General features: G+C 48.5%; 1 protein-coding gene across 1 annotated transcript; it reads left to right on the plus strand.

The window, feature by feature from the left end:
- Positions 1-342: 342 nt before the first annotated feature.
- On the plus strand, positions 343-12,662 carry MYD88 (MYD88 innate immune signal transduction adaptor). Its single transcript, XM_086614700.1, has 5 exons — positions 343-679; positions 6,117-6,248; positions 8,494-8,674; positions 9,729-9,820; positions 12,242-12,662. Exons 1-5 carry the CDS (start codon positions 346-348, stop codon positions 12,394-12,396), a joined length of 894 nt encoding a protein of 297 aa, XP_086470826.1. The 5' UTR covers positions 343-345; the 3' UTR covers positions 12,397-12,662.
- Positions 12,663-16,118: the final 3,456 nt, after the last annotated feature.

A 16,118-nucleotide genomic window follows, 5' to 3' on the forward strand; every position in this document is an offset into this window, starting at 1 on the left:
CCGTGAGGACCACGTTAGTCCCACCGTTTGTTGTATTAAAGGGAATGCAGCCATCATGGGGTGATTTTGGGGGTGAACAGAGGAAAACGGCTTTAGGGACAGCACTGTTCCCTCTGCGGCAAAGTGCCTCCCCGGACCCACACCACGGGCTCCGCGTGCCCCCGCCCGGCGCTGCCCCACGGCTCCGCCAGGGAAAGAGCGGAACCAAACGACGGGCACCGGGAAGCGCCCCGCCCCGCGGCACCCGAAAGGTGCCCCGCGGCGGGGCGGGCGGGAGGCGGGGCGAGCCGGGAAGCGAAAGGGCCGCGGGACGGCGGAGGGGGAAGTTGTGAGAGCGGCGCGGCCATGGACACGGCGCTCGCGGGCCCCGATCCCGTCCCGTCGCCGCTCGACTTCCACGCCGTGCCCATGGTAGCGCTCAACTACGGCGTGCGGCGCCGCCTCGGCCTCTACCTCAACCCGCGGGCGGCGGCGGCCGCCGACTGGACGGCGCTGGCGGAGGAGCTGGGCTGCGAGTACCTGGAGATCCGGCGGCTGCAGGCGCTGCCCGACCCCACCGCCGCGCTGCTGGAGGACTGGCAGGGCCGCTGCCCCGGCGGCGCCACCGTCGGCCGCCTCCTCGACGTGCTCCGCCGCCTGGGCCGCCACGACGTGCTGCTCGACCTGGCCGGCAGCGTGGGTGAGGCGCGGCGGCACCCCCTTCCCGCGCGGCCCCTTCCCTCGGCGCGGCGGAACCCCCCCCCCCCGCTTCCCGGGCGGCCCCTTCCATCGGGACGACGGCACCCCCTTCCCGCTTCCCGGGCGGCCTCTTCCCTCGGGACGGCGGCACCCCCTTCCCGCTTCCCGGGCGGCCCCTTCCCTCGGGACGGCGGCACCCCCTTCCCGCTTCCCGGGCGGCCTCTTCCCTCGGGACGGCGGCACCCCCTTCCCGCTTCCCGGGCGGCCCCTTCCCTCGGGACGGCGGCACACCCCCCCCTCCCCTCCCGTCTCTTTCCCGGGCGGCTCCTTCCCTCGGAGCGGCTGCGCTCGGTGCTTCCGTGATGCCTGGGAGGGAGGGATGCAGTTTGTGTCGGTCGTTGCTGCGCTGTCCGGGGAGGTGATGTTAAAAAAAATCCCATGCAAGCAGGAAAGCCCTTCCCAGAGTGTGGAATGGCCTCCTCGGTGTTTTCATAGGAGCCTCGCATAGCTTCCAGGAGAGAAGGGAGAAGGGCACTGCTACCGTAAGCCCTGCAAAGTCATCTGGAGCCCTGTCTTGTTCCAAACCTACAATAATGAAGTTTCTGCCTGTCCAAGGATGCTTTGGGCCAGGTCAGCCAGGAGAGAGGTTGCGCAGACACAGGACAGTGTGAAAATTATGATGTGTGGGTCCTGTGTGATAGGGAGATATTTGCAGGGAGACATGAGGGATGTGTGGAACAGGATAATGGAAACGAAAAATGATTAACTGGATAATGGAAGGGAAAAAAAATTTCCTTGAAAACTGAAAAAATTCGAGGTAGGTCAGTGAGAAGTATGAAGGTCCTAGTGCTGTTTCGATAGCTTGTTCTTTATAGACTCTTGGTGTTCTTCACAATCACAGAAATTCAGAGGGAAGCCAGCTGTCATCAGAAGAGGAAATTAATTGCCCGAAGGATTTCCAAAGCCAGAGACTCCACTGAAGTCCTGTGTTGTATAATATAGTTTACTGGGTTAGTGACGAAGAAATAATAAATTTCATTTCCTGTTACTCATGGACATAAGTGGAGATGTAGAAATTCATCCATGTAGAGAGCCTGACCAAGGATCGATGGAGGACTTTCCCATACTCTTGCGGTTCTTCCTACTCAAGAACACACTCTGAAGACTCGGTTTTGGGAAAGACAGAAAAATCTGGGTGCTTTGTGACCTACCGATCGGAGATTCATAACAAATAACAGAAGCTTCCAGCTGTGAGAGAGAGCTGGGGCTTCACAAAGCCTTGAGCATCACCTGGGCTACTCCTGGCCCTGAATTCAGGAGCTGGCCCACTGGAAGGCGATGTGGCGGATGGTCTTCGTCAGAGCCTGAATGGACAACGGCAGAATGAGTGGGAGGAATCTGGGCTTCAGGAAAGTCACAGGTTTAACCCGGCAGTGGGTCCCACTGATAAGAGGAAACGAATAAATTTGTGGAAGAAAAACCCTCTGAGGGCTATTCAATACAAAAATATTGCCTCTGGCTCAGGAAATTCCTTAACTGCAGATAGATTATAAAAATAGATTGTAGGTTATACCTGAAAGATAGATTATTTCAGGAAAATAGCACTAGGCGCTTATTTTATTCTTACGTTTTCCCATAGGCATCTGGTTTTGGCCACTGCAGGAGACAGGATGCTAAGCTAGATGGGCCCTCAGCCTGACCCATATGGCCATTCCTATTTTTTGTTATTTTTGGCCGAGGTTTGCAGCTAGGGCCTGTGACCTGTGGCTAGCACTCCACACTCTTGCAGAAGTTGGAGATATTTACACTCGTGAAATCGAAAGGAAATGGACGATTATGTGCACTCTTATGCACGGTGTTTCCTGATGCCGAGGGCATCTTTGTGTACGCCGTTAGGGAATCAGTGCAGTGGGATTCAGGTCAGAATCAGAAAACACCAGGACTGAGGTTTCTGCGTCTGTGCTTTCATCATAGGAGGTACAGATCTGGGGCACGATTCTGCTGCATACACGAAGGCATCTCAAGTCATTTGAGAGGCCTCAGGATGTCGCATACGCCCTCTACCTCCTGATGGACACAGGTCATTTGTAGGTCCAGGGTCATACCTGCTAGCCCATAACAGATGTCTTGGACGCTCTGAGATCTCTCAAGTGAGGCCTGATGCCTTTTTGTGGGCAAACAAGCCAAGATCCTTCCGGACACAGCATCCCCGTCAAACGCAACTCGTCGGTGCTGTGCAGCTCCAGAGGACATGTTTGGGTTGTGGTTTCTGCTGCAGAACCAGTTCCTTGTCTTCTTGTCATGTGCTCCAGTCCTGGCTGTGCTTAGGATGCTAAAGATCAGTGTCTCCTGCGGCCTTGAATAGTTCCACTTTTGGCTGCTCTGTATTTAGCAGCTCACCAGTCACACTGTGTGGAGTATGGACACTCGCAGGACGCCGCTTTTCCATCCCAGCAGGTCTGCCCTAGCTCTGATCTTTCTCAGCAGCTCACTTCATTGTACAATAATCTTTAGGGATGTGAAGCTCTTCGCTTCGGCACATTTGTGCTGGCTCTTTCCCACTGAAACTCAGTGATTTTTGTTTCTTGCTGACCCATTATAGAAGTGCTGCTTTCTTGCCTGACAGTTTCTGGGTCTGTTTTCTCTCTCTTCTCACCATGCTAATAATTTTTGCACTTCAGATTTCATATTTTTATTCTTTCTCTCCAATACCTCAGGCTTTTTTTGGACCATTAGAGGAGTGTAAAGCCTGCACTGTGTTAGATGCTGAGTGGAGTGGGACAACTTAACATGAAGGAGTTTCTCGCTACTTCTTTGCGTTGGTTTGCATCCTTTTTCTTTATGGGCCTTCAAAGTGATCTCTGACCCTCGTTCACTCTCACTAACTTGTACAGTCAGGCACTCTTTCCAGCTGGGGACTAATCCATGCCAAATTAGTGAATGTCTTTCATTCACTAATGAAAGGGTGGGGAGGCACTGGAACAGGTTGCCCAGAGAAGTTGTGGCTGCCCCATCCCTGGAAGTGTTCAAGGCCAAGTTGGATGAGGCTTTGAGCAACCTGGTGTAGTGGAGGGTGTCTCTGCCCATGGCAGGGGGGTTGGAACTGGATGGTCTTCAAGGTCCCATCCAACCCTAACCATTCTATGATTCTGTCCTTTCAGGTTCACTGGACCTATTGGCAGTTCCAGTGTGATAGGGCCCCCAGTTTGCCCTTGTAATAAAACCATGAAGCTCCGGCGTTTTGTTTTGAAAGCTTTGCCCAGCTCTCAGGTTTATCCTGTAGGGATAATGGGCTCTGGGATTACAGCGTGATGCCATCAAACTCTGTGCGTGTAGGCTTGACTAGATGAATCAGAACACTTGTGTTAATGAGTGGTGGGTGTCAGCCGTGGTGTGGTGATGAGCTCTGGGCACCAGTTTAGAAAAACGCAGGTCAGGCCAGCACAGATGCCACTTTTGCAGCTGGGAGAAGCAAGGGCAGAACACACAGAGCAAATACACTGAAAATGAACATTTCTGTGTTGAGCACTAGTATTAGTATGCCTTTAAATAGTTGCTGTTCTTGCCTATTCAGCAGTATTTTGGATTGGCTGCCTAGAGGACCAAGGGACACGTAAGGTGGTGCCTGCGTGCCAGTCCTTCCAGGGAACTTCTGAGCCAGTTGGTCAATTCAAAGTGGCTTTAACCATGATTTCAAAGACATTGACTTACCTGACATGAAACTTGGATACCTTATGGCAACAGGCAGCTGACAGAGAGGTGGGACCGAAGTTTGTGCTTTAGTGAAGAAAGACCTGAAATCAGAACCTTCTGACTGGTAGAGATGTGGCCGATTGTTCTCTCCGCTGCAGGACTGGAGAGGAAGAGGGAAGGAGGGAGGCAGATTGGGATTGCTTCACAGAATCACAGAATCACAGCATGTCAGGGATTGGAAGGGACCTCAAAGGATCATCTAGTCCAATCCCCCTGCCGGAGCAGGACCACCTAGATCAGATCACACCAGAACGTGTCCAGGCGGGTTTTGAACATCTCCAGAGAAGGAGACTCCACAACCTCTCTGGGCAGCCTGTTCCAGTGTTCTGTTACCCTTACTGGGAAGAAGTTCTTCCTTATGTTTAAGCAGAACCTCCTATGTTCCAGCTTATATCCATTTCCCCTTGTCCTGTCATTGGATGTGATGACGTGATTCTTCAGCCTCAAGAAAAGCTTTGCTCAGATCTGGCACTTTGTTAGATTGGGGGTAATCCAGTCACGAGGTGCAAAACTGTGAGATGGAAGCGGAGGATGAGGCTTCAGGAGCTGGGCTTCCTGCAGACCCGCCAGTTACCGAGTAGGGCTGTGTTACAGCAGTGCTCACCGGGCTCCCACTTGCATCCTGCACTTCCAGGAGATCCTTGGCTCTGCTGCTGCCGTTGTCCCAGTGTTCTCTGTAGTTGTGCCAGCCTGACGCTCTGAGTGATCAGTACTTTTCTGATTGATACTTGTATTTTTGTTTTCTTTAATTGTAAGTAAAGGTGAAGGCTCTAAGGAGTTTCATCTTTTTGTTAACTTCTGGTTTCAAATCTCCGTTTACTTTCAAGTTCTTCTGTAATTGCATATTGCAGAGTGGCTGAGGCCGCAGGGTTTCTTGTCACTTCTCCAGAGACTTTGCATTTATATTTATCATTCATTTTTAAACAAAATCTGTTTATAATAGATCTGTGTCCGTCACTTTCCTGTTTGGGAAGTTGACAGCAGCGAACGTGATAGGGCTGCTTACCCTTGAGTTACCCCAGTTACGTACACACCTGCTCTGCCTGAGCTAAGGAGGGTCTCCACTAGTTGTTGCACAACATAAAGGCCATTTCAGACTCGCTAGGATTTTACATTGTCCTCCTGTACGTGGTGAGTGATGTACTCGTTGTCACCTGCAGTTCTGTCTGACGAAGGCCGGTGGTGTGAATCAGCTAATGTGTGTCTACATTTATTGGAAAAAGACAACATGAAGGCTTCTAAGTGAGAATTTCTCCCCCCACCCCACCCTGTTATTTGAAGGTTTTAAATGCCTCAAAAAACGCGTAACAGCAAGAGCAGACAGTAGTGTTGAGACCTGTTAGGCACATGATACGTACCGTTTCAAGTGTACTGGAATATATTAGAACTAAGGATAACAGGAGGAGATTGGTTTAAAACAAATAAAAGAAAGTACTTCTTTACACAGCATGAGTGACTTTCGGGAATTTATTGTTAGAGGAGCTGGTGGAGGCAGCATCAAGAGGTTCAAAAAGGGGTAAGAGTAATTCCAGGACATCAGGTCCATTATCAGATACCAAAAACCAGACAGAGGTTTTCCCTCTGATATCCCTGATCCATGAAATAGCTACTCCTCTTCTAAAGAACACCAGCAGTGTAAAACCAGCGTCACAGGAGCCTCTCGTGTTGGTTGTGTGTTTTTGCAGAGGAGGACTGTAAGAAGTACTTAAAAAGGAAGCAGGAGCAGGCTGAGCAGCCGCTTCAGGTGCCGGCGGTAGACAGCAGCGTGCCGAAGACATCGGAACTGATGGGCATTACCACCAGGGACGATCCGTATGGTAAGCGCCTGTGATTACCTGATGCCTCATGTTGGAATTGCCTTCAGCTGTAGCAGGTCGCCATGAGAAGTGCAGAGAACTTGTTTGCTTTAGCTGGTAGTCTGCAAGCATTTTCATTTTTCCAGTTCCCTAAGGCAGAGAGGAAAAGCAACCCTGGGGAACGCTGTACTCAGAAACAAGCTGGCAGAGAGCCCACCGGACACGCATGGGAGGAGACTTCCCAGAAATGTGTCCCTTAGCACAGCTTGGCACAGAGCAACAGCTGCTGAAAGCACAGTGGGTTGGAGTAAAGGGGGAAGGATGTCAGAGCCGATTGCCTTGGCTACGCTGCCCTGTCTTCAGCAGATGTAACCACCTTGAATAAAAAGGAAGCAGGGTTTGAAGTATGGCTGGGTGCGAAGTAGGGGGAGAGAGGAAGCACAGTTCTCTGTGCGTGTGCACGCTGAGCTGCGTGTGCAGCTGTGGGCTGAGGAAGTGGACATCCTATAAATCATAGAATCATGGAATGGTTTGGGTTGGAAGGGACCTCAAAGGTCATCTAGTTCCAACCCCCCTGCCATGGGCAGGGACACCCTCCACTACACTAGGTTGCCCAAAGCCTCATCCAACCTGGCCTTGAACACTTCCAGGGATAGGACATCTACAACTTCCCTGGACAACCTGTTCCAGTGCCTCACCACACTCAGAGTGAAAAATTTCTTCCTTCTATCTAATCGAAATCTCCCCTCTTTCAGTTTAAATCCATTGTCCTTGTCCTATCACTACACGCCCTTGCAGAAAGTCCCTCTCCAGCTTTCCTGTAGGCCCCCTTTAAGTACTGGAAGGCTGCTATAAGATCACCCCGGAGCCTTCTCTTCTCCAGGCTGAACCCCAACTCTCTCAGCCTGTCTTCCTAGGAGACGTGCTCTAGCTCTTGGATCATCTTTGTGGCCCTCCTCTGGACTCGCTCCAGCAGCTCCATGTCCTTCTTGTGTTGAGGACTCCAGAGCTGAATGAAGTATTCCAGGTGGGGTCAGCTCTGGAGTTCCGTGACAGACAGAGCAGCAGACGAGGCTGGATGGAGATATGTCAGCTTACCTCTTCAGCTACTCCCCTGGCTAGTCTGACTTTGAGTGGCCACCTTGGCTGTATGTGGGGGCATCGTTAACCCTCCCCAGATGTCCATAGACCAATATGCTGATGTTTGTACACGGCAGCTTTGCCTGATGTGACCCCCAAGTTAGCGCCATGCCCCTGAAGCAGTGCCCTCAGTTTGATTGACCTGGCAGACAGTTACCCTTCTGCTTGACTGGATGCTTCTTGGGCTGGATCTGCCTGCTGGGTTGATGCTTTTCTCAGCAGCTTTTAGAGCCTGACCTACTTTTTCACTGTGGTAGGCTTTAACTAGCGTAAAAACTTGACAATGTGTGTAGTGACATTGATATGGGAAAAAAAAAAAAGCCACAGTGGGAAAGTATCCAGCAGTACTGAGGCACTTAATTACAAGAAACATTGCCCTTAAAATATAGCATTTTAGTGTTTGGATAAGTGCTGCATAAACAAGAGCTGCCAGCCATTAATATTTTTGGAAAACAAGACCATTTACTGAGGTGTATGACTTCAGGTACCCAAGTTTGACATCTTAGCCCTAAAAATCAGTTTCCAAATTTCCAGTCCTACCTTGTAGCTCAGTAGACGGTGGATCTCAGGACATTGCTGGATGAAGGGCCCGCATGAAGGTTTTGGTTGGGAAGTTTGTACCTCTGTGACCTGAACTAAAGAACTAGAACCCAGAGCCACAAGGATATTGTAGGCGTGTAACTCCCAGTGAATTCCCAGAGCATCAGGGCGCTGAGTTGCATCCTCTGGGGTACTCTGCTCCCTCCAGCTCTTCCCAGACTCTGTCTCCTTCCAACTCCCTGTGGCTAAATGTTATTGCCTCTGCAGGTTTTGTGTGTCTGTGTCTCAGCTACCTGTCCCTAACCACTGCCAGCGCATGTGGGTTTGTGGGAATAGCCTCGACTGTGAAAATGAAGTGGTCAAGGCACAGCTGTGTGTTACCTCCTGCCAGCCCTATTACAGACAGGAGTCTGGGCTGAGGGGTAGCTGGTCTGGTAAAATGTTAAATTACCTTCACAAGTTTGGCCAGAGCTTGTCTGTCGAAGCTCCTGATGCTGAGTCAGTGTGTGGGAGCTAATGAAAATTCGCCACAGGAGGTAACTTCATTTATAGGAGAAGATGACAGGTAAATTTTTAATGGTTTCAGGGAGCGGAATAGAGAAATTTGATGCCTTCATCTGCTACTGTCAGAAAGATCTTCAATTTGTCCAGGAGATGATCAGGGAGCTGGAACAAACAGAGTTCAAACTGAAGCTCTGTGTATTTGATCGGGATGTCTTGCCAGGAACGTGTGTGTGGTCCATCAGCGGAGAACTTATAGAAAAGAGGTAAGTGAACTGTGGCTCTTTGGGACAGCTGAGCGTGGCGGAACATTACGTTCGTTTTACCATGATGTCTGCAGTGTGGTGCCAGTGAAGCAGTAAAAATCCACAAGGATGTCTTTATGGGGTTTGTTTTACGCTCTTGACTCCAGAAGGAAGACTTGAGCACTCCCAAACGTCGCTTCATTGCGTTCACAAGGAAGATGCCACTGTAGTGATGCTGCTTACGGTCAATGCCTTTTCTCTTGGCTGGAATATCCTGCAGTAGCATCCTTGGAGGTGATCTGGAAATGAATACAGCTCCAGGCTGAGTTACCTCCACCTCACAGTGCGGAGTTTGAGGGCACAGCACTGGTGTTGGCTCTGGCACTGACTTCAAGGCTCTTTCAGACATATGTGGGACTCGGGCGTGGTGGGAGCTGTGAGACATAAAATCAACTCCCCAGATAGGAGTGAAAAATCCCAAGGCAAGTGTTTGGGTTTTAAACATCAGCTTTTCAGAGGGAGGCAGCTTGGCATTAACGGAGACCCTCGTAAGACCTCCCTGACCTGGCTGTTGTACAGCGTAACCTTCCATAAAGAGCCTGATGTGTCGTTTACAACCAGGCACCTGGAATGTAAGCAACAAATTGGAGAACAAAGATCAAATTTAGGAAACCAGGTGAGTTCACAGTAATATGAGTACAATAAAGCTCTGTCCAGTTCATTCTGATATTGAGTTACGCTCAGTCAATAAGGCAGCAAGTAAACATATAGTAAAGATGGCATTCTTTGTAATATATAGACAGAAAATCAAGTAAAGATTGCACAGACAATCTGGACTTCGCTATTTCTTCGGTTTTAGTGTATGAGCGTGTATCTGTAATTAGGTGGTTGTGTGTAACGTAGCCATGTGTCTGTCAGTAGTCCGTGCTCTGTCGTTAACTCCTGCTGGAACACAGCTGGCAGGTCATTTCTCTGCTGGAGAAATTCAAAGGAACACATACTACTGCCAGTGAGCATGAGAAGTATCTCTGTTGACATTCTAATTTTTTTTCTCTCCTGACTGCTTTGTGTTCAGGTGTCGGAGGATGGTGGTCGTCATTTCAGATGATTACCTGGAAAGTGATGAATGTGATTTTCAGACCAAATTTGCTCTTAGTCTTTCCCCAGGTAAGGTGTCACAAATATCCCATTTAAAATTGCTTATCAACATTATAGTTTTTATTACAGTAACATCTTCAGCTGAGACCAGTGCTGTACTATTGGGCACTGCAAAAATAATGAGGGGTAGCCTCAGAAGCATAGAATCACAGAATGGTTTGGGTTGGAAGGGACCTCAAAGATCATCTAGTTCCGACCTCCCTGCCATGGGCAGGGAAACCCTCCACTACACCAGGTTGCCCAAAGCCTCATCCAACCTGGCCTTGAACACTTCCAGGGGTGGGACATCTACAGCTTCTCTGGGCAACCTGTTCCAGTGCCTCACCACCCTCTGAGTGAAAAATTTCTTCCTTATATCCAATCTAAATCTCCCCTCTTTCAGTTTACAGCCATTGCCCCTTGTCCTATTACTACATGCCCTTGCAAAAAGTCCCTCTCCAGCTTTCCTGTAGGCCCCCTTTAAGTACTGGCAGGCTGCAATAAGATCACCCCGGAGCTTTCTCTGGCTCTCTCAGCCTGTCTTCACAGGAGAGGTGCTCCAGCCCTCGGATCATCTTCGTGATGTGTTTAAAAAATTAGATAAATACGGGTGAGAAAGGAGAAAATAAATAACTCATAGCTACAGAACTGTAACTCGGTCGCAGACCTGGGTTCTCACCACTGACCTACGTTTCGGGTGTGTGAAAGTCCACCCAGGCACAGGGCTTGCCCCGGGGGTAATGCCCTTCACTAAGCAAGCAGGGATTTATCACTGTTAGAAGCAGCTGTTAAAACTAACGGTGGCTTTATAACTTTGTTGTGCGGGCAGGGACCTGGCCTGGGTTCCTTGCCCTGCCGTTGACCTTCTGCGTGGCCGCCAGCGAGAAGCTCGGCTGTCTGTGCTCCAGTGCTCCAGCTGTCAAGTGGGCTAACGCTGCCCACTTCAGAGACGTCGTAGCTGCATGCCAGGCTCGTGAAGTGCTTTAAGATCCATGCAGGAAATACGTTACTAAAGAGAAAAGTATTATAGTAAATTCAGGGTGCGAGTAAATGCGGGAGTAGGGTAGCAGGTAATGAACATGCAGCTTTTTGCAGAGATCCCTGAGTATTGTGGATAGGCGAACAAAATATGAATGCTCAACTTGGGTTGGAAGAATCCGTTCCGTATTTTGTTCTGGATGGAAAAGCCATCGATTTATTTCGGTCAGGTCTGTTCAGATCGCTTTTGTCTAACCACTGGTTATCCTACACTTGTGTGTGTTGCTGGGGAGTAAGTGCAGCACAGCCGAGCAGTATAGAGGATATGAAATAGCTGTCGGAGCGCCTGCATGTAAAATCCCTTTTCTAGGTGAGGTATTTGACATGGTATTATAAATGACATGCCAGAGGTTAAACTGGCAGCTAGTGGCACAGCTAGGAATTGCTCCATCTTCCTTCACACAATAATTAATAACAATAATAAAAAATCCATTTAACGTCTCTAGCACATTGCATCAGTCCCTAACGATCCAGATTTGTAGAAAAGTCCTTTTAGTTCTTCACCAGTTGGCATCATACCTTTCATTAGAACAACAGGAAAAGAAATGCCCGTCCGTAATGACCTGAGCTCCCCCAGTAGAAACACACGTGTGCGTACAGCCTTGCAGAAGTCGCAGTGGTGCTTGTTCACGTGCAGAAGGGTTTGGTGGCAAGTTCTGGGAACAGTTACGAAATCTTGGTTTCTTGCCTCATCCGTGTCTCAGCGTCACCACTTGCACAGGGCAGCACAGTTTAGTGGGCAGCAGGTGTCCCTATGGAGAATTAGAAGGGCAGAGGTTCCTCTGTAGAAGAGCTGCTCCTTCAAGCGGTAGCAATCATGGGGAGAGTTGTCTGATTTTGCAGTTCACGTGAGCGGAGTGATCCCCGGCAGCCCCTTGGGATCGGTGGGTGCTGTCTGCAGCCTGAGTGAGTCGGGGTGGGAGCAAAAAGAACTGGAGATAACCCGGCAAAGCTGACCATCTAGAAGCAGCTTAGTCTGTCAATTTTCTCTTCATACGCACCTGGAAGTAGTCAGGACTGTTTACTCCTGTTTGCATTCCAGAAGAAACTGTGCTGTGTTCTTTCATGTCTGCAGTTCATCAGGCCTTTATCTCTCCTGTCGGCACAAGCTGCCCTACACGTGCTGGATGGGGCCCAGCTACATATTTCATAGAATCACAGAATGGTTTGGGTTGGAAGGGACCTCAAAGATCATGTAGTTCCAACCCCCTGCCATGGGCAGGGACACTCTCCACTACAGTATTTGAGTGAAATGTTCTTAGTAGAGGGCTTGGGATTCAGGGTGAGAGGTGGTTCCATTGTAATGAGATGACACAAAATCGGAAGCAAACCTGGATCTCGTGATGTGTGTGCTGCCGCGGGGAGAAAACGGATGCAGGATCTGACTGTGGCTCTGTGTGTCCTGCCTTTCAGGTGCTCGTCTCAAACGGCTGATTCCAGTCAAGTGCAAAACCATGAAGAACGAGTTTCCAAGTATCTTACGGTTCATTACAATTTGTGATTACACCAATCCTTGCACCAAAAAATGGTTCTGGATGAGACTGGCGAAATCCCTCATGCTGCCATGATGCAAAGTCACGGGAGCTAAGGTGCTCTTCTGTAACCTGTCCTGGCTGTGCCTTCGGACCGTAGCGTCGTTCCCGCAGGGTCTTTCACCACTTCCTTTCACCACAAGAACCTGGATCCTTGCAATCAATTGGTGTTTGGAGCCTGCCACCAGGAGCAAAGAATTTTCTCTAGCACTTTTTTAATATTTCAGAAAGGGAAATAAAGCAACTGTGTGGGTTCCTGTTTAAGTCCGTGAGCAACAACATCCAGTGTTTTGTGTAGGGAGCACTTTCACTGAAAATGCAGAAAATACACATTTAGAGACAGTATCTAATACAAGAAGGCTGTATTGTAAAAGCATTTAATAAGCCTCAAACTGCAGGCTCTCCTAAACAAATATTTCCTACTATTTTAAAAGCTGTTTAATGGCTATAGTGATGTCTAGGGTCGGTGGATTTTTTTAAATTCCAGTGAAACCCTGTGGCTGCCTGGTGATCTGCAGGAACTGAGGTTTCCGACTCCATTTCCTGCTTGGTGAATGGCCAGTGCCACGAGAATGACTGATTTTGGCAGCCTTGTCACTAGCCTGCCCTGCCAGGGATGGACGGTGTTCCCTGCCCCACCGTTGGGCAGCACGGGGAAGGCATGTGGGCTCTCCCTGGCCCACGCTGGTTCTGAAGGTAGACAGCCTCCTTTGGCCCTTGTTTTGGGAAAAGCAGAAGCGTATTTTAATTTTTAAAGCACTGCATAAGAAATTAATGCTTTTCCCATTATTCTTAGCAATATCTGCAAAATTAGAGCAATTATCCATGTAATTATAACTAATGCAGAATTACCGAGCTGGGTTTATTTTCTGTGGATGTTTTCCTCCTTAAGATGTATCACAATATTCCTGTCCTGTGTTCTTTTACAGGGTAAGTAAGTCCCTTGTCACTGATATTGTCTGAGAGTCCCTCAGATTTGCTGTAAATGGTTATTTTATGCTTGTTGGAAGCAAGAAGTGTAAGGAAAGACACCCTCTTGTACCATGTTGGTCGTGTCTGTCTCTGTTCAGGTCACATTTGATTAAGTGACCTTATACCAGCATTTTATGTCCCCAGATCTTATTAAATATTTACAATAGAGCCTTCCTTTAGTAGAAATTCAGTCTTAAAATATATATTCTCAGTGAAAGTCTTTACTACACAAAGCGTGGGCTGCTGTTGCTCATTGACTGGGAACAGAGCTGGGCACCTAAGTGAATCCAGATCTTAAATTGTTTCACTTTTTAAGAGCCTTCCAAAGCATATCAGTTTTTGGGATGTCTCAAAAGTACAGGGATAAATATTTAATAGACTGTATTAAATTGTCAGCTGGGCTGTTTAAAATATAAAGGCTAATGTTACATTAATAGGAGAGAGCGTATTTTAATTAACTGCCACAGTAATTACTGTGTTTCTGTGACTGAGGCAGGAGCAACATCCATACGGCTCCGCTTGTTAGGCTGAGCTTTGAATCCTGCAGTGACCAGTGCATCTTACCAGTGCTCAGGGGTGGGGGGCAAGTGTTCTGCCCAAAGTCGGGCTTTAAAGCAACCGGTTGGTGTGTTCAACAGATGTACAGTAAATACTTTCTAAATTAATTGGGAAGAGAGGAATCTTGCTTATGTATGTGCAGTTGCTTGAACTCTGCCACTTTGTTCATTCCTTCAGCCACTGACTCATGTTGATTTTACAGCTTAATGTTTTACTGGTTTACATTTTTAAGGTTGCATTTGAATGTGATTTTTTTTTTTTTTTTTTTTTAAGGATTTGTTTTAAAGTATTACCAGGGCTGAGATACAGACAGAAATGTGTGCTCCTGCCTTTCCCTCACCCACCCCACCAACGAATTGTCCCTTTCCAGGTTCTGCTGCTGGTTCCTCCGGGCTGACAGCAGCCAGCCCTTGATCTGAACACAGTGAAGCTTGTTCGTGCACCTCATGTTAGGGTGTCTTTAGCTGGGTGTCTTTCAAATATTTCCAAATATAACTGCTGCCATCGTGCCATGGTGATGTTTGCACCTCTCTGTCGTGGCAGAACAAGTGAGAAGTCTGTGGGCATGGGAGGAGAAAAGTTAAGCTGATGATGAGTTTCTAAATAGTTCATCTTCATGTCCTATTGCCCTCCGGCCTCTCCTGCAGAAGTGGAGACAGCTGCTTGCCTCGGGCTTTCTGCATAATCGTTAAATGTTAATTATCGAAGAGTTTTTGGAGGCTGCTTGATCCCCAGGCGCTCCCGGGGCTCAGTGAATTCTCATACTCTGGAGTGTCTATAAACATTAATTCTGGGTCATTACTCACAGGACCAAACCAGATTCCACTTGTTTCCAGAGCTGGAAGGACTCTGGTGCCTAATTAAGGGGAAGCACAGGCGCAGGAGCCAGAGCTGTAGACACTAGAGGGAGGCAACGGCCCGTGGTGGGACCCTGCCAGGGCCCCTGCCAGCTAGGTGGCAGGGATGGACCCGCTGCCCCGTGACCCGCTGCCGTGTCCGGGGTCCAGGGTGGAGCAAAGGGGAGTGGGTTTCCTTCCTCTGTCCCTCGCACCTTCTTCCTAGGAGACTATACCAGAAATAGTGAGAATTTTGGCAGATTGATGCTCGTGCGGTGTCTTCTGCGCAAGTCCCGACGGGTGGTTTGGGACTTGGGGTGTTGCAAATGAGGGGAAAAATCATAGCAGCAAAAATGATGTTTGTAGCAGATGATCTGGTGATCGCTACAGAGGGAAGGTGCTGCTTCTGCAAGGGGAAGCAAAAACAAGAGCTGAATTTCTACACCTTCTTCCAGCAGATAAATGCAATATTGCAAATAATTGTGAAAGATGTCAGTGCTTGGGACGGATCTCGTTATCACCCACAGAATCACAGAATCCCAGAATGTCAGGGTTTGGAAGGGACCTCAAAGGATCATCTAGTCCAATCCCCCTGCCTGAGCAGGACCACCTAGATCAGATCACACAGGAACGCGTCCAGGCGGGTTTGGAACATCTCCAGAGAAAGAGACTCCACAACCTCTCTGGGCAGCCTGTTCCAGTGCTCTGTTACCCTTACTGGGAAGAAGTTCTTCCTCAGGTTTAAGCGGAACATCCTATGTTCCAGCTTATATCCATTTCCCCTTGTCCTATCATTGAATGCCACTGAGAAGAGCCTGGCTCCATCCTCATCCTGGCTCCATCCTCATCCACCTCTCTGTCTGCCAGGCTCGGATGCCGGGCAGCTGTTACCGTTGCTGGATCGTTGCTTTACTGCAAGCAGTTAAAATTAGTTTTGTAGGCTAAAATAATTATTTTGGGGTAAAGTGAGGTAACAGCCCTAAAACATAAAATACGTGCTTTAAATATGTATCCTCTTCTATGTAAAAAAACAGAGTTTATGCACTTCTGACATTTTCCTAACTGTCTGGTCACGGTAACTTGATGAAGTGTGACATCTCTGAATGATGCAAAATCTCGTTGTTGTAAACATGTTTCAGAGGCAATCGTGGTTCTCATCCCCTCTTTCACGCTCAGTGGAAGGTCAAAATTTCGAACACCTTTAAAAAAGGGATTTGCAAAATTGTGATGTTAATTTTTTTTCCATTTTGTTTCTTTCCCTCACTGAAATTGTCCTAGCTGACTCTGTTAGTACCAAATCATTTATTTTTATACAAATGTATATATTTATATTACTTTTCTATCTTGATAGAAATATTTGGAAAAGCATATGTGTTTTATAGCCATTCTGGA

The sequence above is a fragment of the Tauraco erythrolophus genome, chromosome 7 (genome assembly GCF_009769465.1).
Source record: "Tauraco erythrolophus isolate bTauEry1 chromosome 7, bTauEry1.pri, whole genome shotgun sequence".
Lineage (NCBI taxonomy): Eukaryota > Metazoa > Chordata > Aves > Musophagiformes > Musophagidae > Tauraco > Tauraco erythrolophus.